Source organism: Zootoca vivipara, chromosome 3 (assembly GCF_963506605.1).
Source record: "Zootoca vivipara chromosome 3, rZooViv1.1, whole genome shotgun sequence".
In the NCBI taxonomy this organism is placed as follows: domain Eukaryota; kingdom Metazoa; phylum Chordata; class Lepidosauria; order Squamata; family Lacertidae; genus Zootoca; species Zootoca vivipara.
Window position 1 is genome coordinate 96,094,170 of NC_083278.1, and position 21,538 is coordinate 96,115,707.

Sequence of the window (21,538 nt, forward strand, 5' to 3'; positions counted from 1 at the left end):
ATAAGGTTATCACCCCCGACAAAGCTCATAGACTGCCACATTGCGCGTGATGGTTCAGTGACAGAAGTAAGATGTGACAATGGTCAGAGGGATACAAGGATTGAAGCGCAACATTTCTGCATGGACAGCATTATACCAAATACTATCAGATGATTCAGGACACGTTTCTGTATAGGAAAGCTTCATTGGTGGATGTCAAGGCATGCTTGATAGAGGCTTTGTAGCCTTGAACCTTCTTCATTTCCTGAGAAAACCATGGCAGCAGCCCACGGTGCTCCATGCCAACATGAACAGGGGGCAAATAAAAGATTTCTTGCATTGCAGGGGGTTGGACTAGATGACCCTTGGGGGTACCTCCCAACTCTACAATTCTATGATGACCAAGTTGTGATAATGAAAGATTCCTCCTTTCATCTGATGAGCACTGCTTTCCGTGGTGGTCATGGCAGGCGTCTAGGAGAGAAAGCACATTTGCCCCACCAAAAGAAAACCTACACAAAGACTCTAAAATGATGCAGCAGAAGTCAGCTTCCTCAGCAAGGAAGTGCAAAGAAGAGGGAAAGAGACTTGCCTCCCCTCACCCTCAGTCCTTCCCGGCTGAGCCGGGAAGAATAGCAGAAGCAGCTGGGAAGGGAGATGAGGAGTTGTGGGGAGGATAGCTTTATAAGTTTTATAGTTTTATAAGTTGTATGTCTTGGTTTCTCAGTTTTACTTATTTTTATTGATCATGGTTTAATAATTATTTATTGTAATAGTTAAGAGTGAATTTCTTTTTATTATTTGCTGATGTTTTGGGAGCCTAGAGCTTGCTGATCAGAAGGTCGGCGGTTCGAATCCCTGTGACGGGGTGAGCTCCCGTTGCTCGGTCCCAGCTCCTGCCAAACTAGCAGTTCGAAAGCATGTCAAAGTGCAAGTAGATAAATAAGAACCGCTATAGCGGGAAGGTAAACGGTGTTTCCATGTGCTGCTCTGGTTTGCTGGCCACATGACCTGGAAGCTGGAAGCTCATCCGCCAATAATGCGAGATGAGCGCCGCAACCCCAGAGTCGGTCACGACTGGACCTAATGGTCAGGGGTCCCTTTACCTTACCTATTGTCTCATAAAAGATTATTGAATATTACTTTATTTAATAGACGTCATTCCATTTTTAAAGTTATGTTTCATTATGACTTTTTGCATTGGATCAAATTATTATTGGATGTGTATTCTTTGTTGTATATTTTGTTGTTGCAGACTGCCTTGTGTATAATAAAGCAGAAAGGTCGCATATAAATTAAAAGTGAAATGAATTGACAATGTCTGGAAGATAGGTCACAACAACAGCCAGCGAATGAGGGGGGTCAAACCCTGAGGCAGTCTTGTATCATTGTTGAACTGCCCTGGGCAGGCTTGTGCAGATATGGGAAGTATAAGAACATAGACCAAAAAGCTGCGAGTCCATTCATTCACAAGGTTGCATATCTGCTGAGACTGATTTCGATTGGATGGTTTGAATATGGGGAGGGAAATTTAAAATATACTTTTGTAGACTGTGTGTGTGTGTGTGTGTGTGTGTGTGTGTGTGTGTGTGTGTAAGCACTGGGAGCTAGAGCATTGCTGATCTGGATGTCAATCTGGCCCTTGAATGGAATAAGGAAGAGCCTCAAAGAGCTGGGAACTGCTTTGCCCCCAGAGTGAGTGTGCATGCATGCATGTGGGGTGGGAGTCTGTGGTCTAACCCATTACTGTGCCATGCAGCTGTTTTATCTAACAAATGTCTTCTTTTTCAAGCAGATACCAATTTTGTCCTGGGCAATGCCCAGATAGTGGATTGGCCCATTGTGTACAGCAATGATGGATTTTGCAAGCTCTCGGGGTACCACAGAGCAGAAGTTATGCAAAAAAGCAGCACCTGCAGGTATTTCAGGGCAGATTTGCTTTCTGTTCAGTAACTTGCAAACGTTGCTTTGTTCTTGCTCGGGTTGAATGGAAACAATCGGATCAGCCCACTGTTCAGTTTAGTCTTCCCCAGGCTGTAGAAACCACAGCTGCATTTTGTGGCTGAGAGAGCAGGACTTATTCAGGAGGGAGCTTTTAGGATAGGGATGAGGAACCTGTAGCCCTTTAAATGTTGCTGGGCTCCATCTCCCAGCCACCCCAGCTAGCATGCAAAAAAAAAGCCAGGGGTGATGGGAGTTTTAGTTTAACAGCATCTGGAGGGCCCCAGCTTCCTCATCCCTCCGAGAGTGTTAGATAATGTGCAGGTTCATCCTGTTTGGCACCAGTAAACCACATAGGAAGGATCATGAAACTAGCAAGATCAAAATGGTCATGGCCTTTCTGTACTCTCTCCTTCTTTTAAAGTACTTAGCCAGAAAATAAAAATATATATTCCATTTTGTACTCACAGCAATCTTGTGGGTACGTTACTTTGAGAGGCCTTGCCTCACCCAAGGTTGCCTAGATCAGTGTTTCCCAACCTTGGGTCTCCAGCTGTTTTTGGACTACAATTCCCATCATCCCTGACTAGCTAGTCTTGCTAGCTAGCGATGATGGGAGTTGTAGTCCAAAAAGAGCTGAAGATCCAACATTGGGAAACAGTGGCCTAGATAACTAAACTGGAACCTGCACCTGAGTTTCCCTTGTCAAAGTCCAAAATTTTGCTTACTACACTGGTGGCCTTCAAGTCATGACCCATGCTCTTCATGCTCTAAGGCAGTTTGGATCATTGTCATGCTGGCTTTTTTTGTGCAAAGAGCTTGGGATGAATGGTTGACAAACTGGCCATCTAGGAACCACGCTGGCTCCTGCCTGAAAACTACAATTCCCAGGGTTAATAACATAGGAAAAGCCATCTAGACCAATAGCTCATCTGGTCCAGGATCCTGTTCTCACAGTGGCCAACCAGATGCCTATGGGACATTCTCAAGCAGGACCTGAGCACTCTTGCCTCCTGTGGTTTCTAGCATCTGGTATTCAGTAACATGGCTAATGCCAATGACTAGGCAGAACATAGTCATCATGGCTAGTAGACATTGATAGCCTTTTCCCAGTTTTCTGAGAAGATTTTTTTAAAAAAATTGCAGGTACACACACACACACACACACACGTACAGAGGGAGAGAGAAATGGTGCAACAAAAAGAAGAGAATATAGTGTTGGGGACCGTGCTGAGGAGGGCTGCACAGATGAGGAATGGTGGGTGCTTCCCCCTCTCCCTGCTCCTGATCAGGATCCTGAATCTTCCCAGGAGCAGTGGGACAGTATAGATTTGGAACTGTGGTTAGCAGAGGGACATAGTTCAGAAGACGAAAGTTGGGAGGAACTGGGGCGGGGGTGAACAGCTAGGAGAAGAAGAACAGAGAGAGAGAGAGAGAGAGTTAATAGACTCTGGTTTGCTGGAAAGTGTCCAGCCACCCAGTCCAAGGTCAAGGAGATTAGATAGGGTAGCTGCACAGAAGGCACGGTGGTTGCGAGATCAGGTTGCAAGCAGCAGAAGTGACTAAGGGGGAAGTGGGTGGAAACCTTAATTGGGAGCACCTTTACTCTGAGATGGACTCTTTGTTCTTGAGCTGGGATCATTAAAACAAAATAAAAAAATTCCTTCCAGTACCACCTTAGAGACCAACTAAGTTTGTTATTGGTTCTAGTTACAGGTAGGTAGCCGTGTTGGTCTGGCGTAGTCAAAACAAAATAATTTTTCTTCTTCTTCCAGTAGCACCTTAGAGACCAACTAAGTTTGTCATTGGTATGAGCTTTTGTGTGCATGCACAAAAGAAGTGTGCATGCACACGAAAGCTCATACCAATGACAAACTTAGTTGGTCTCTAAGGTGCTACTGGAAGAATTTTTTTAATTTTGTTCCGACTACGGCAGACCAACACGGCTACCTACCTGTAACTGGGATCATTAAAATCTCTTTAAATGTCAAGAGACTATTTTTGCTTTGTTCTGCTTCTCCACGGCCAAAGGGAGGGAGGAAGCCGCTCTCCCGAAGCCTGACATATAGTAAGCTGATCATTATTATTTTTTTTAAAAAAAGCCCAAATACCGACATGTTTCAAACAAAAGTCTCTTCCTTGGTTTGTGTCAACAAACAAGCCCCAGTCGCTAGGTATGCAAATCCTACTGAGAGTATCCTAATACTGTAACCATTAATACATTTTTGTAAATGTCTTGTTGTGTCAATATGCATTGCCTTCTATCTTCCTTTGAACGTCTTTCCACTTTCCCTGCAGTTTTATGTACGGAGAGCTGACTGACAAAGACACAATAGATAAAGTTCGACAGACATTTGAGAACTACGAGATGAACTCCTTTGAAATCTTGATGTACAAGAAGAACAGTAAGTCAGGTTTTCCCCTCACCTTTCAACACTGCCACATTGAAACAGAAATTCAGGCAGGAAAGCAGATCATGAGGTGTGGTTTAACAAGAAATCATCACTGCTACGGGAGTACTATTCCCCCCTGCCCTTTCCTTGGCACTAACAAGTTTTCAGGAGGAATGAGTGATGAGAATTATACCTTTACTTGGGATACAGCAATAGGATATCCAATAATGCTGTATCGTCAATTGTAACTGGAAGCATCAGCGAGTGCATGTAAACTGCCTTTTTACAGAGTTTTAATACCAGACTAATTACAGCAGTCATCACCAACCTTGTGTCCTCAATGCAGACATTGTTGGAATACAACTCCCACCAGCCCCAGCCAATATATGCTGGTCTTTTACCTCCAGATATTGCTGGACTACAACTCCCATCATCCTTGACTTCTGGCCTGACGCTGATCTGGAGGGTTGCAGATTCCCTACCCCTGTTTCAAGGGATGGGTATTAAGCATGGTAGACAAGCTGCCTTTCTGTCATTAGTGATCTTCTTATTGAAGAAATCCTGATATGGTGCCGTAGAATCCCAACATTCTCCAAAACACAGATTTAAAAGCCTAATTCCAAACCTAGCCTTTAATTTAGCCTGGCCTTTGATACCTGAAACACATCCCATTTTTTTGTGACTGCATTCTCCCCCCCCCTTTCCCCCTTTTTTCATTACTTTTAGTGGGAAAGTTCGCTTCAGGTTAAGTACAGACTTCCGGAACCAATTGTGGCTGTAAACCAAGGTACCACTGTATTTGGGTCTCCCAAAATTTCAACACCTTTTGCAATAGTTTGACCCCTTTTCCGGTTTAACAGTACAAATTATTCTCCGTCTTACCTTAATGGTACATATTAATAGCTGGGAGGGACCTCCCGATACCTTGACTGCTGTGTGTGTGTGTGTGTGTGTGTTGTATTTTTAATGGTAGCCCACACTGGGATCTTAGGGTGAAGAGGGGGTAATCAATTAAAATCATCATCATCATCATTATCATCTGAAGGACAGGGGACATTTATTTTACAGTCATACCTCGGTTTACAACCGCCTCGGTTTACAACCACCTCGGTTTACAAACTCCGCGGACCCATCTGGAACAGATTAATTCACTTTCCATTACTTTCAATGGGAAAGTTCGCCTCAGGTTAAGTACGCTTCAGTTTAAGTACAGACTTCCAGAACCAATTACACTCATACTTCGGGTTAAGCACGCTTCAGGTTGAGTACTCCACGGACCCGTCTGGAACGGATTAATCCACTTTCCATTACTTTCAATGGGAAAGTTCACTTCAGGTTAAGTACGCTTCAGGTTGAGTACTCCATGGACCCGTCTGGAAGGGATTAATCCACTTTCCATTACTTTCAGTGGGAAAGTTCGCTTCAGGTTAAGTACAGACTTCCGGAACCAATTGTGGCTGTAAACCAAGGTACCACTGTATTTGGGTCTTCCAGCTTCCTCCCACAGGAGGCGCTGATGGTCAGTAACATGGATGGCTTTAGAAGAGGATTAGACAAACCCATGGAGGACAGGGCTATCAGTGGCTACTAGCAATCAAGAGACAGGATGCCCTTGAATGCCAGTTACTGGGAATTGCAAGTGGGAAGACTGCTGTTGCCCTCAAGTCCTGCTCACAGGTTTCCTATGGGCATCTAGTTGGCCACTGTGAGAACAGGATGCTGGACTAGATGGGCCACTGGTCCAATCTAGTAGGGTTCTTCTTGTGTCCTTCCTGACTGCAAGCCTTAGTGTTGGCAATCTGGTTGCTTGTCAGTTTTCAGAGACTCAGCGTGCTCTTACAAGGACTGAATAATGCCTCCGTACCCGATCGTTGCCTCGCTTGTCATCTTTTATTCATGTTCAGCTTGTTCCCTTCCTGCCTATTATAGTACAGCCTGAAGTACTGCTCCTTCTGAGACAGGATTCTGCTCGGGGCAGTTTTGCAGCACAAAGTGGCCAGCGCCAATCTGTAGGAAAGGATAAGAGCACCAGGAGAACCACTCAGATTTGTTGGACTCCTTTCGTTCCGTACAGGGACGTACACCCCACCTGAAGCTTCAGGCCTACCTGGAGATGCCAGTGATTGAAGCTGGGACCTCCTGCAGGCAAAGTAGATGCTCTGCCACTGAGGTGTGGGTCTGGATAGCTCAGTTGGTTATAGCATAGTGCTGATAACAGCAAGGTTGCAGGTTCGATCCCCACATGGGACAGCTACATATTCCCGCATTGCAGGAATGATCCACAGGGTCCCTTCCACCTCTCCAGTTCTAAGATCCCCCATAAGTCCTGTTGGTGTTAGCTTAAATCTTTTTGCACCCCCCCACCCCCAGTACTCCTTTAAATGTGTACTAAAGAGACATACAACCGATATGTCTTTTCAAAAGAGCTGTTGGGCTGAAGACTTATTTTTCTTCTTTAACCACTTTTCAGATATTTCTAGTTCAACAGAGTAACCTCAGCCCTTTCTGATTCTTCCTCGGGGAATGAAATATGATTTCTTCATCTTAACATGTAGCGTTCTAACCTGTTGACCCTCTTCTCAGCCAGCCCACGGATGGGTTCGATGGTAGACAAGCGTGAAGGAAGAAGCCTTTTAAGATGCTGGAAATGGCTTTGCTGGGTCTAACAGCATAACCGCACTATGCTTTCCTCCCGTGAAGCTGTGAAGGGCCAGCCCCCCTCCCCCCCCCGCTTCTCACTATGTATTCTGCTTGCTAGGATGGAGCAGTTAGTACCTCACAGAATTTCCGGTGCATTAATCTTAAAAGCAGTCGGTCAGATGCAAGAGATTTCACTCGGCTTTTGTATCTAAAAACTTCGTTATTGCCTGCATGTCCTGCCTAACCCATCCCCATTGCAAACACTGGACTTGCTCACTAATGAATCCTGGGCAGAATGCGCAGCGCCAGCATCATGTACAGCAGCAGCATTAAAAATGAATAGTGTAATATTGATTGAGGGAGTTTCAAAGGTCAGCTGTAACTATTATGTAACCAAAACTCAGCCGTCTGCTTTGCCATACCCAGTAATTAAAGGAGACGGGACACATGTCTAGCTTTCGTAGCGGGCCTAGTGTGTAGCTGGTATATCTAGCTGGGGTAGCATTTAGTGCAATCCTATACATGTCTACTCAAAAGTAAGGCACACTGAATTCAGTGGGACTTACTCCCAAGTAAAAGTGATTTAAAGGAAGGGAGGGAGGGGGCTTATAGAATTGTAGAGCTGGAAGGGACCATGAGGACCATCTAGTCCAACCCCCTGCAATGTAGGAATATGCAGCTATCCCACACAGGGATCAAACCTGCAACCTTGGCATTATCAGCATCACGCTCTAACCAACTGAGCTATCCAGGCTTGGGGAAGCTGGGTAGATGGTTTGAGGTGTGTGAACAAGCCAGAAATTCATCTGTTGCTCAGGTGTTAAGCCAAGTCATAGAATTATTTCATTTTTATATTGTAATTATTAATCCTGGCTGATGGCTTGCCTTCTAAGCCACTGTCTCAAGGTGTGTTGCATATAAGATAATTGTAAACAGTTACAAGCAACAAATATATTTAAAACAAGGCGAAAACCCTAACAAGCAGTAAAGACCCATTTACCCAGCTGGGGAAGCCTGTTGGAATAAAGCAGTCTTCATTTGTCCCCGGAAAGTGCAGATAGTGGGCACCTCTTGTATTTAAATAGGGACACTGTTCCACAGGACAGGGCAGACACACTAAACAGCCCTGCTCCAAGTTCAGTAGAGTGAGCTTCTGAGATCTTTAGAACTCTCCTGCCAATGGCAGTGATCTACTGTACTCTGTATGTAAAGGTTAAGGCGGTCTCTCATGTAACCCGGTCCTGAGCTGTATAGGGCCTTATATGTTAGTTATACAGTTGTATCTTGGTTTCCGAATGCCTTGGGAGTCGAACGTTTTGGCTCCCGAACGATCAAAAACCGGAAGTGCGTGTTCTGGTTTTCAAACGTTCTTTCGGAAGCCGAACGTCCGACAGGGCTTCTGCGGCTTCCGATTGGCTGCAGGAGCTTCCTGCAGCCAATCAGAAGCTGCACTTTGGAAGTCTAACATTTTGGAAGTCAAATGGCCCTCTGGAACGGATTCTGTTCGACTTCTGAGATATGACTGTATGGGCCTTATATGTCAGCCCCTTGACTTTGGACCAGTAGCTGATGGGCAGAGACCGTAAATCCTTCAGGGTCTTATGCACCTGTGGTAATTCGCTCCCATGAGCAATTTAGCCACCACATTCCTTTGTAGCTACAGCCTTTGGAGAAACCCCAAGGCTGGCCCTACATATTTATTTGCTTAAAATAATAATAATAATCTTGCTTTTCAGACGATTGCTGTCACCCAAAGTGGCTAATGCCAAGGAGAAGGGCACTGGAGGGAAAAGGGCAATTTGTTTTTAAGGCCAGAACAAACTGCTGAGTTATGATTCTGTGAGGAGGCATTTTTATCCAGGCAAATCTCCCCTTGCCTGAATAGCAATTGATGGCCCTAGTTCCTTTGAATGATGGATGGGGCCAGAGTGCCCTTGCTTCTTGCATCTGCGGTCCCAGGACAACTGCCAGTCAGAGCAGAGCATTCTTCTGGGCAAAGAGCTGCAGAGGGAAGTGGTCTCCCTGCAGCTGCTCCTTCTTTGGCTGGTGGAAGTTGGTCTCCATCTTGCTGTGATGTTCTGCTTGGGAGGCAGGAGTGGAACCTCCTTGGTGCCCTGGCCGATGGTAGGTGGGGGTAGAGTCTGTTGCCTTCAACTCTGTGGCCCCAGGGAAATTTTGAAGCTTTGAAGCTCTCCTCGACTCTGAGGCGAACTTTATGACCCCTCCAAACCCTTATATCCAAGCTTCGTGAGTTTTCCCAACATTCCCCTCTAAAATGAGAAGAAGCAGGGTTATGTAATGTGAGGCAGCATAATTTATACATGTTGTGATGATTTTCTTGGGAAGGGAATCTGGATCAGCTGCCCTGAGCGGTGTATTTACACTAGAACGGTGGGATATGAATGCTCTAATAAATAAAAGAAATTATGCCAATGCATACTATCTGTTTGCTTTCTTGGAGAGTATACACAGTCTAGGTTATGTGATTACGGTATTCATTGCACCCAAAGGATCCCCCCCCCAACAATTGCATTTCAACAGTGACCTCAATTTCTGCATTTTGTGACTGGCTGCAAACAGATCCATTCTCTCTCACTCTCTCTATATATAAGAGAGTTGAAAGGAGCAAGATAGCACCATTATTTCCCTTGATGAACATCCTTCTTTCTTTTGAACTACTCTGACCTCCATTCAAAGAAGGTTTGCATGCTTTTGAAGCAAAACCAAAATTCTCATTCTTTCGCCTGTAATGTTGGACTTCTTGCAGGTAGCAGAATGCCAGGATTCCAATGGGAAAAGGTGGGGGCGGGGCAAGGGCAGGGTTTTTTACTTTTTTTATTGCATCCTTGCACTGCTGTTGATCATCAGAGGTACAGGAATGTGCTTCTGCTGACCAACCAAACTAACCAAATATCAACGAAGATAGTTGCATCATTGGAAATCTAATTTACAGATGGGAACTACAACAAAAAGTTGCAGCATGGAGTGATTCCTGTTCAGGATTCCAGCCACTCCATTCTCATTTCCCCCAGTTTCCCATTCCCTCTTTCTCACGGACAGCAAGCATTCTATAGCCGCTTACTATGCTCAGTACTCATTGGATATTTTTTTTGGGGGGGGCGGGTTCCATTCCCACTTCGGGTTTTTCCCCTTAATATTTTGCATAGTTCTGCAAATGCCAAGTTTTCCCCAAGCCTGATTATACCTTCCTCTTGTGGAAAGATTGTGCTTATTTGATGTGGGAGCTGTGGTTGGCTAAGGGTGCTGAGAGTTGTTAGGAAACTTCCCCTCCCAGAACTACAGTTCCCAGAGTCTCTTGGGCAGAAAGTCTGATTCTTAAACCACTCTGCGAAATTGTAACTCTGTGAGGGAAGTAGGGGTCAATAACTCTCAGTACCCTCAACACACTACAACTCCCAGGATTCTTTGGGGGAAGCCATGGCTGTTAAAGTGGCATAATAGTGTTTTAAATGTGTGGTATGGGGCTCCCTGGGGCTTGGTGGGCCTCACAGAGAGTAGTCAAAGGGTGAATGTGACCTGTGGACCACATGCTGTCCACTGATGCTGAACAAGTTACTGAGAAGTAAGCCCCATTGAATTCAATGGGACACATTCTCAAGTAAGTGGGTATATGTTTGCAGTCAGTTGTTTCTGCTGTTCTGCCACCGCCATATAAGCTTTTGTCCTTCTGTTTGTTTGCTGAAGCAATGCCTCTCCCCATAAAACAATATGGTTGGCATGCTGTACAGCTTTTATGTCATTGACCAGTTTTTTTGTGTTTTGTTTTCCCCCCAGGGACTCCTGTTTGGTTCTTTGTGAAAATTGCTCCAATTCGAAATGAACAGGACAAAGTTGTTTTATTTCTTTGCACGTTCAGTGACATAACAGCTTTCAAGCAGCCAATAGAGGATGATTCATGCAAAGGTTTGTTCTTGGCTCTTTTTTGGGTGGGTGGGGGACACACACAAATGCATATTTAAAATATATACAGTGGAACCTTGGTTTGCAACCATTTTGGATTACAACCGTTTTGGATTTAAACCACGTCAAACCCGGAAGTACATGTCCCTTTTTTGGGATTACAAACCCATTTTCGGGGGGATTACAACCCTTTTCTTGGGGGGGGGCATTGGTGAAAGCTTGCCTTGGGTTACAACCTGTTTTGGTTTACAACCGGATTATGGTTGTAAACCAAGGTACCACTGTATATATTTTGGTTTTTTAAAATTCAGCATAACCTAATTTTGCAGAGATTTCTTTGCTCTGTCCATAGAACGATTAAGAATCAGACTGAAGTAACTAGAAATCAATGTATTTGTCAAAAGCCTTTATAATGCTCAGTGTTGTTAGGAGACCCCCAGTTGCCTCCCAAAGCTACAATATCCAGAGTTCCCAGAGAAGAGGGAATGATTGACCTAATAATTCTCAGGAGCCTCAACAAACTTCAGCTCCCAGAATCCTTTGGGGGAAGCCATGACTGATTAAAGTCGTATCACAGTGCTTCAAATATATGGTGCAAATGTGGCCTTAAGAGTATAATGGGGAGGGACTATAACACTGAAAGTGGACGGAAATGGCATTTGTACAGGCCATGGTTGGACTCTGACGCCCCCGTGGGGCCCACCACCTCTGAAACATTCCTCCATTGAACCAGGAGCACCCCTTTAAAACTTTTCTGGCACTGAGAGAAAAGGGCCTCTGCTGATGTTTTCAAGGAGCCACCATTTGAATTTCCTCACAGAGTCCTCTGGTCTGCTCCTGGCATATCATCACTCCTGAGATAGAGTGCAGCAAAGCCATCTGTGCAGGAATTAAATAGCTGCCCAGTTAAGGGGATAGCAGTAGCCTGGCACACCTCACTGCTGCCATATACCCCACCACTACTCCCACTGACCTCTGGGCTACATGGTAAACTTCCCCAAGAATTGGGAGAAGGAAAGAGCAAGTAGGTGCCTAGCAGTTGTGTGTGTGTGTGTGGCGGGGGAGCATCCAGCAATGGGGAGCAAGGAGAGACACTGACAGTGGGGGGGGGGAGAAATGTGCACACCTGACTATTCTTCAGGGTGGAGAGGGAGAGTGACCACAGCCATGGGAAATGCAGCATATGACATTTCCCAAGGCTCCCTTAAACCAGGAATTGGGCAGCTCACAGCATATATAAAACACAACAAAACATCAGATATTACAAAACGGAATAGCCCATACAGGTAACAAACAAACTAATTAATAAGGGTAAAGGGACCCCTGACTGTTAAGTTCAGTCACAGATGACTCTGGGGTTGCGGCACTCATCTCGCTTCACTGGCCGAGGGAGTCGGCATACAGCTTCTGGGTCATGTGGCCATCACGACTAAGCCACTTCTGGCAAACCAGAGCAGCGCACGGAAATACTGTTTACCTTCCCGCCAGAGTGGTACCTATTTATCTACTTGCACTTTGATGTGCTTTTGAACTGCTAGGTTGGCAGGAGCTGGGACCGAGCAACGGGAGCTCACCCCGTCGCGGGGATTTGAACCGCCAAACTTCTACAGTGGTACCTCGACTTACGAAGGCGATCCGTTCCGCTCTTCGTAAGTTGAAACCTTCGGATGTCGAAGCGTCCGTTTTGTGCATGCGCGAAGTGCGGTTTTGCGCTGTACGCATGCGCAGACTGTGCACACCACTTCTTTGCAGGCTTAGAACACACGCACAGCGAAAATACTGCCGGGTTTGCCGACTCCGTAAGTCGAAACCTTCAGAAGTTGAGGCATTCAGATGTCGAGGTACCACTGTATCAGCAAGCCCTAGGCTCTGTGGTTTAACCCACAGCACCACCCGTGTCCCTTTAATAAATTAATAGAAACCAACAACAACAACAACCAGTTTACAGTTATACCCAAATTTAAATAACCGCCAACCCCAACTAAACCTTTAACCACCACCAACCCAAGAATAGCAGAACAGAGGAACCAAAATTATAACCGTTTAAAACATTTTAGCCAGTTGCCCCAACCCAAGAGTTGTTCCAGCAATGTCCCAGTGGCCTCCCCGGGAGTCTTTTAGCTGTTCAGGGTGAGTCTGGGCTCCGCCCCCTAGGCCAAGTGGAAATGGGCCTTGCAGCAGGGAGCTGGTCTTCCTTCCAGCACTCACTGAAGACCCCAAGTTCAATTCCTGGCATGACCAGTTAGAAGGACCATTTACTGAGACCCAGGAGAGTTACTTCCAATTGGAGTAGGCAGTACTGAGATGCATAAACAAATGATTAGTCCTGTAGTAAGGTTGGCTTTCTATATTTTTTTATTTTAGCAGTTTAGAGAAAGCTGCCCAGCGAGGAGTTGTTGTGCTTGGAATTTGGGAAACTTGAGTTCAGATATCCCTGCTCAGCTATAGAGCTGTCTTGGATGGCTTTCAGGAAGCCACTGATTCTCCATGTGATACATACCTCTCAGGATTGCTACTGTTGTTTATTATTATCGATTGCAAAATTAAATCCTAGACAAAGCTCTCAAAGTGGTTTAACGATAAAGTATGATATAAATCAATACAAATGTAATCCTTTAAAACAGGCCTCAATGAAGCTACATTTAAATCAAGACAGGAGATAAAAACAGTTCTCCACTCAATAAGTAACTAGGGGAGGTTAGGATCTGTGGCTCCTTGTGTGACATAGCTGTGATCACTGCTAATGCAACCAAAGACAGGAATTGGCATCACTATTGAGTAGCTTCCTATTAAAAGGTTAGCTATTGATTTGCCCAAGTGATTGAGAGTAACTGAAGCAGATGTGTGCCTAGTTAGCGACTAGGGACGGACAAATTCACAAAAGTGAAGAAGGGCCTATTATCTTGAGATGACATAGGGGGAAGACAGATGAAACAGCAGGGAGAAGCTGCTGTTCATTTCGAGCGCAGATGCTAGAAATGCTAATGTTTAAAGAAATTATAGATCTGTACCCCATAAGCTTCTCAATTATAAACTAATGTTTGGGATGCACATCACAGAGCTGATTCGCTTTTTAAAGCTGCCTATGATCACCTTGTAAATGAAACAAATGGGAATCTGTAGAAGGACACGTGCTAATTGTAGGTTCTTGGAAAAAAATGTTCAGAGCAGTTGAGAGAGAGGGAGAGAGGGAGAGAGGGGGAGAGGGAGAGAGGGAGAGAGACTGAGATTTAAGAGTCCTTACTCTGATGCAAATCCTAGCAATGTGCAGGGCAGTGAAAATAGCCAGAATGGGAAAAAGGTCATATGCCGCTTCTGACCCAACTAGGTTGTAATGAGTCCTGGACTCTTCCATAAAAGTTTTGGGAAGGATTCTGGGCTTACTCCAGCTTTGCATGCTGCATCTGCCTTCCTATTTCCCCTTTTAATTGCCCCTTCCATCCCACTTTCATGAGGTCATTGCTCCTTGAGGGAGGGTGGCATTATAGCAGGCATGAGGAACCTCAGGCTGGGGGGGGGGCAAATGTGGCCCTGCAAGCCCCTCTATCTGTCCCTTAGGACTCAAAATATGTCCTGCTTCCTCCTCAGTCACACCTCCTCTCTCCAGGCCACCCCCCCCTGGCCTCGCTTCACAGCCTCTTTTTGCTTGGCTGGAATATGTCATCAAACTTTGATAATGCCTTTTGGTTGCCTGGATGGAGTGTGTGTGTGTCAGAGAGAGAGAGAGAAAGAGAAAGAAAGAAAGAAAGAAAGAGAGAGGGAGAGAGAAAACAGAGGTTTTGCCCTCTTTTGCTTCAGGCCACAGGATGTGCCCCCTCCCTGAAGAATACCCAAGAGGGAATGTGGCCCTCAGTTCCCCTCCCATGTACCAGAGTCAAGTTGAGGGTCAAACGATGGCAGGCCTGGGATATGGGCCTCAGTCATCTGCTGTGGGGTCAGCCAGCGTTCAGGACTGGAGAGGAGGTCAGGACCAAAGGGTAAACTAGGAGACAGGATAAAAAAAGCTCAAGAGTATTAAAGGATGCAGGAACATATCAGGACAGGCATCCCCAAACTGCGACCCTCCAGATGTTTTGGCCTACAACTCCCATGATCCCTAGCTAACAGGACCAGTGGTCAGGGATGATGGGAATTGTAGTCCAAAACATCTGGAGGGCCGAAGTTTGGGGATGCCTGCATCAGGAGCATCTTGTTGCTCAAGCAAGGCTCAGCTGAATCAGGAAGTCCTCTTTTACTATAGGAACCCTGCAAATGGTCAGCTCAGGTTTTGACAATTCTTCCACGTGGAGCTGCCAGGGGAGTTGCACTCAGGTCCAGCAGCACCTGAGGATGACTGAGCCCTACTGTGAATAAAGAATAAAGTGTGCTACCTGGACCAGTGGTCTGACTGAGTATAAGAGGCCTTCTTATGTTCTGAGCTGAGTTTAGAATTAATTCATCTTCGTGCAAAGGTTTTGTGTTAATTTGAATGCGGTCTGTGCTGAGTAACAGTCGGTCGTGCTCATGCCTTGGATGAGCTGTTCACTGTCGTAATGAACCAGACTTCGATTGACCACTGGATGCTCCCAGTGCTTATTGGTCACTCAGGGCAAAAAGCCCCGAATGTGGTGCCACTCCTGAACAGCAGATTAGCAAGAGGAATATAGGGATCTGCTTTAAAGCAAATCAGACCATTGGTCCATCTCACTCAGTATTGTCTGTGCTGACTGGCAGCATCTCTCCAGGGTTTCTGGCCCTGACTGGAGATGTCAGGGCTTGAACCTGGGACCTTCTCTGTGCAAAGCATGTGATCTGTCACTAAGCTAAAGCCCTTCCCCATTGATTAGCCCTGGTCAAGGTGGTGTTGGAAACAGCTGCTTGTGCATGAGGCTTAGTGTTCTGAATGTGAGATTTGGGGATGCATTTTACTAAGGTGTGTGTTAGCAGGCTGTGGGATCCAAGGAGCTGCTGAGGATCACACAATAGACTTAGCTCTGCACAATTTTGAACTTTTCAAAAAGTATTTGAACAGCCTCCTCACCATTCCCCATGGCATAGAATGATCTAATGTTGAAATTTCCTCATTTCAAAAGCAGCTTGTAATGTGGCAAAGGGAGGGGGAAGCTGTTGTTTGAAAAAAAGGAATAAGCAAGTCTAAGACTGTAAACCTAAATATACTTCTTTGGGAGTGAGTCCTGCTGCACTGAATAGGATTGGGCAGCACCGGGTTCGCAGAAAACCTAGTGTCACAGGTCTTTGGATCCTCATGCTATACCATGTGGACAGAGCCTGGTTTTGTGTAGACCCAGCCTTGGAAGTTCTTCTTCCCTTTAATGTCACCCCACTGCTAAAAATAATGAACTGTTTCGCCTGCTATAGGCATTCTGTGCTATAGTCTTAAGTCTGCTGCACTTTCATTTGCCTTCGCTGACTAATGAGAATAATCAGTCCTTGTCTATTTTCTGTGTATGGGAGACAGCCATGCCTCTCCTCAGGCATCTGTAGTGATGTGTTGTAATAAGATTAAGAGAATGTAAACATGGATTCCTGCATTCTAGGGTGCGAGGGGACATCCTCAGTCCTTGTTCCATTATAGATGTTGCTGATTTTAGCCTTCCCTCCGGTTCGCTTCTCTTCATTCTTGCTATTTTACATGCATGATGAGAACACTTATCCTCTTATTTCTTCTATAATATTCCAGCCTTTCTCTTATCTAAAACCAGGTAGTGCTATACAGGGACTGTAGTGAGATAAAGCACTTAGACTATTTTTTTTTTTAGAATGGGAACTCTCATTGCTAGTGTTGTCTTGTGTTTGAAGCCATGCCATTTGAGCAAAAAGCTCCCCTTCTCTTTCAAAAAGCTGCTGCTAGTTTGTATGAATCTAGAACAAATTAAAAACGATATGGCCTGTTGCCTCATCATCACACAAAGGCCCGTAAAACAAGCCATTAGGTTCAGCACCATGGACAGAACCAGTGTTTAATACAGTTTATCCACCACATGCATGCATTTATGTTGCACGTCCAAGCACGCTGATCTAGAAGTAAGTCCCATTGAACTTAATGACTTACTTCTGAGTAGACATGCACCTAGAGTAGATTGCACTTTCAGTGTCAGAGTCAGCAAGCCTTAGTTATCATGGCAGTTGTTCATTCCTCCAATTACTCTTTGCATAAACACAAGGAATCACCTTGTAGCTAGCTGAAAATACAACTATGTTCTACATGGCAAGCTGCTAATGGGAGTTCCTCTCCATGCAGACAGAGCAATTTTCACACAATTGAAACCTGCAATAAGACTGTAATATTAAGTGAGTTATTCCAGTGCAATCATGCAAGGAGTAGATGCTGTCTACATCATACTCTGTGATCTGCTACCATTCATTCACAGTAAACTCATAGTCTCTCTCTCTCTGTGTAATATCTTTCACTACATGGCTGCAAACAGTGCTATGTTCTGGGATGCATGGAACTTTTGTGCCTACCCTCTTCTTGACCCTAGCCCCACCCACACTCAATTTCTGTAGCTCAATGGTAAAGCATCTGCTTGGCATGAAGAACATCTCAGGTTTAACTCCTGGTGTCTGGGAGAGACTCTTGCCTAAAAGCCTGGCTAGCTGTCTACACTGAGAATACTGAGCTCCAGCTGCTTTTGGACAACTATCATCATTCCTGAGCACTGGTCTTGCTAGCTAGGGATGATGGGCGTTGTAGTCCAAAAACATATGGAGACCCAAGTTTGGGAAACACTGAGCTAGATGGACCCATGGTCTAATTAGTATATATGTGTCCCATGTCCTTTCCCATGTCATAAGAATGTTACAAAAGCCCTGCTGGATCAGACCAAAGCATTTTGTTCTCACAGTGGCCCACCAGATGCCCATGGGGAGCCCTCCAGTATGATACAATCACCCAAGAATCCACCATACTCATGTTTTGGTATACAGATGCATACTGATTCTGATTCTGGAGGTAAATATGGCCATCAGGTCTACATTGATAGCTATACCCTCACAAGCCTTATAAACCCAAGTTTATACAGAATTATTGACATTGCGCCTCACCTACATACTTCATCAATCAATTGTTGTTGTTTAGTCGTTTAGTCGTGTCCGACTCTTCGTGACCCCATGGACCAGAGCACGCCAGGCACTCCTGTCTTGCACTGCCTCCCGCAGTTTGGTCAAACTCATGTTCGTAGCTTCGAGAACACTGTCCAACCATCTTGTCCTCTGTCGTCCCCTTCTCCTAGTGCCCTCAATCTTTCCCAACATCAGGGTCTTTTCCAAGGATTCTTCTCTTCTCATGAGGTGGCCAAAGTATTGGAGCCTCAGCTTCACGATCTGTCCTTCCAGGGAGCACTCAGGGCTGATTTCCTTAAGAATGGATAGGTTTGATCTTCTTGCAGTCCATGGGACTCTCAAGAGTCTCCTCCAGCACCATAATTCAAAAGCATCAATTCTTCGGCGATCAGCCTTCTTTATGGTCCAACTCTCACTTCCATACATCACTACTGGGAAAACCATAGCTTTAACTATACGGACCTTTGTCGGCAAGGTGATGTCTCTGCTTTTTAAGATGCTGTCTAGGTTTGTCATTGCTTTTCTCCCAAGAAGCAGGCGTCTTTTAATTTCGTGACTGCTGTCACCATCTGCAGTGATCAAGGAGCCCAAGAAAGTAAAATCTCTCACTGCCTCCATTTCTTCCCCTTCTATTTGCCAGGAGGTGATGGGACCAGTGGCCATGATCTTGGTTTTTTTGATGTTGTGCTTCAGACCATATTTTGCGCTCTCCTCTTTCACCCTCATTAAAAGGTTCTTTAATTCCTCCTCGCTTTCTGCCATCAAGGTTGTGTCATCTGCATATCTGAGGTTGTTGATATTTCTTCCAGCAATCTTAATTCCGGCTTGGGATTCATCTAGTCCAGCCTTTCGCATGATGAATTCTGCATATAAGTTAAATAAGCAGGGAGACAATATACAACCTTGTCGTACTCCTTTCCCAATTTTGAACCAATCAGTTGTTCCATATCCAGTTCTAACTGTAGCTTCTTGTCCCACATAGAGATTTCTCAGGAGACAGATGAGGTGATCAGGCACTCCCATTTCTTTAAGAACTTGCCATAGTTTGCTGTGGTCGACACAGTCAAAGGCTTTGGCATAGTCAATGAAGCAGAAGTAGACGTTTTTCTGGAACTCTCTAGCTTTCTCCATAATCCAGCGCATGTTTGCTATTTGGTCTCTGGTTCCTCTGCCCTTTCGAAATCCAGCTTGCACTTCTGGGAGTTCTCGGTCCACATACTGCCTAAGCCTGCCTTGTAGAATTTTAAGCATAACCTTGCTAGCGTGTGAAATGAGCGCAATTGTGCGGTAGTTGGAGCATTCTTTGGCACTGCCCTTCTTTGGAATTGGGATGTAGACTGATCTTCTCCAATCCTCTGGCCATTGCTGAGTTTTACAAACTTGCTGGCATATTGGGTGTAGCACCTTAACAGCATCATCTTTTAAAATTTTAAACAGTTCAGCTGGAATATCATCACTTCCACTGGCCTTGTTATTAGCAATGCTTTCTAAGGCCCATTTGACTTCACTCTCCAAGATGTCTGGCTCAAGGTCAGCAACCACACTACCTGAGGTGTACGAGACCTCCATATCTTTCTGGTATAATTCCTCTGTGTATTCTTGCCACCTCTTTTTGATGTCTTCTGCTTCTGTTAGGTCCTTACCACTTTTGTCCTTGATTATGGTAATCTTTGTACGAAATGTTCCTTTCATATCTCCAATTTTCTTGAACAGATCTCTGGTTTTCCCCATTCTATTGTTTTCCTCTATTTCTTTGCATTGCTCATTTAAGAAGACCCTCTTGTCTCTCCTTGCTGTTTTTTGGAAATCTGCATTCAGTTTCCTGTATCTTTCCCTATCTCCCTTGCATTTTGCTTGCCTCCTCTCCTCCGCTATTTGTAAGGCCTCGTTGGACAGCCATTTTGCTTTCTTGCATTTCCTTTTCCTTGGGATGGTTTTCATTGCTGCCTCCTGTATAATGTTACGAGCCTCCATCCATAGTTCTTCAGGCACTCTGTCCACCAAATCTAAATCCTTAAACCTGTTCCTCACTTCCACTGTGTATTCATAAGGGATTTGATTCAGATTGTATCTTACTGGCCCAGTGGTTTTTCCTACTTTCTTCAGTTTAAGCTGGAATTTTGCTATAAGAAGCTGATGATCTGAGTTACAGTCAGCTCCAGGTCTTGTTTTTGCTGACTGTATAGAGCTTCTCCATCTTTGGCTGCAGAGAATATAATCAATCTGATTTCGATGCTGTCCATTTGGTGATATCCATGTGTAGAGTCGTCTCTTGTGTTGTTGGAATAGAGTGTTTGTGATGACCAGCTTGTTCTCTTGACAGAACTCTATTAGCCTTTGCCCTGCTTCATTTTGAACTCCAAGGCCAAACTTGCCAGTTGTTCCTTTTATCTCTTGATTCCCTACTTTAGCATTCCAGTCCCCTGTAATGAGAAGAACATCCTTCTTTGGTGTCATTTCTAGAAGGTGTTGTAGGTCTTCATAGAATTGGTCAATTTCACTTTCTTCAGCACCGGTAGTTGGTGCATAAACTTGGATTACCGTGATGTTAAAAGGTCTGCCTTGGATTCGTATCGAGATCATTCTGTCATTTTTGAGATTGCATCCCATTACAGCTTTTGCCACTCTTTTGTTGACTATGAGGGCCACTCCATTTCTGCTACAGGATTCTTGCCCACAGTAGTAGATATGATAGTCATCCGAACTGAATTCGCCCATTCCCTTCCATTTTAGTTCACTGATGCCCAGGATGTCGATATTTATTCTTGTCATCTCATTTTTGACCACATCCAGCTTACCTCCACTCATGGTTCTTACATTCCAGGTTCCTATGCAATATTTTTCTTTACAGCATCGGACTTTCCTTTCGCTTCCAGGCATATCCGCAACTGAGTGTCCTTTCGGCTTTGGCCCAGCCGCTTCATCAGCTCTGAATCTACTTGTACTTGTCCTCCGCTCTTCCTCAGTAGCATGTTGGACGCCTTCCGACCTGAGGGGCTCATCTTCCAGCGTCATAACTTTTATATGCCTGTTGTCTTTGTCCATGGAGTTTTCTTGGCAGGGATACTGGAGTGGCTTGCCAGTTCCTTCTCCAGGTGGATCACGTTTAGTCAAAACTCTCCACTATGACCTGTCCATCTTGGGTGGCCCTGCATGGCATAGCTCATAGCTTCTCTGAGTTATTCAAGCCCCTTCGCCACGACAAGGCATTGATCCATGAAGGGGCATCAATCAATTATCATAGTCCTTTTATAAACATATGAGCTACTCCTTGCCAATCCATGGCCCTGGAAAGCAGCAAACTCACAATATAATCCGAGGGTTGGAACTCTACTTTTCACCATCATTTGTTGGTGGAGAAAGGTGGTAAGAGGAGGATATAGCTGCAATTGTGCAAATGTTGGCTTATTGTTGGAGGGGGAAGAGGGACCAAATCCCTACATTTAAATAAAATAAAATACCATATAAGCACCAGGGTAGAAACCTTGAGGAACAAATAAGAAATGAAATGTGTCAGGAGTGGTGATGGTCTGGATGCCATCCAAACACTGATAGCTATTTCCTGTCACTTCAGTGAAATGAATAGAAGTCACACAGAATCA

At 44.9% G+C, this 21,538-nt stretch overlaps 1 protein-coding gene across 1 annotated transcript in view; it reads left to right on the forward strand.

The window, feature by feature from the left end:
* Positions 1 to 21,538, forward strand: part of KCNH1 (potassium voltage-gated channel subfamily H member 1) — a 213,965-nt gene that overhangs the window by 25,630 nt on the left and 166,797 nt on the right. Inside the window, exons 2-4 of the mRNA XM_060273026.1 lie at positions 1,775 to 1,898; positions 4,219 to 4,325; positions 10,749 to 10,877. Coding sequence (XP_060129009.1) covers positions 1,775 to 1,898; positions 4,219 to 4,325; positions 10,749 to 10,877 — 360 coding nt within the window. The remainder of the gene's footprint in view (positions 1 to 1,774; positions 1,899 to 4,218; positions 4,326 to 10,748; positions 10,878 to 21,538) is intronic.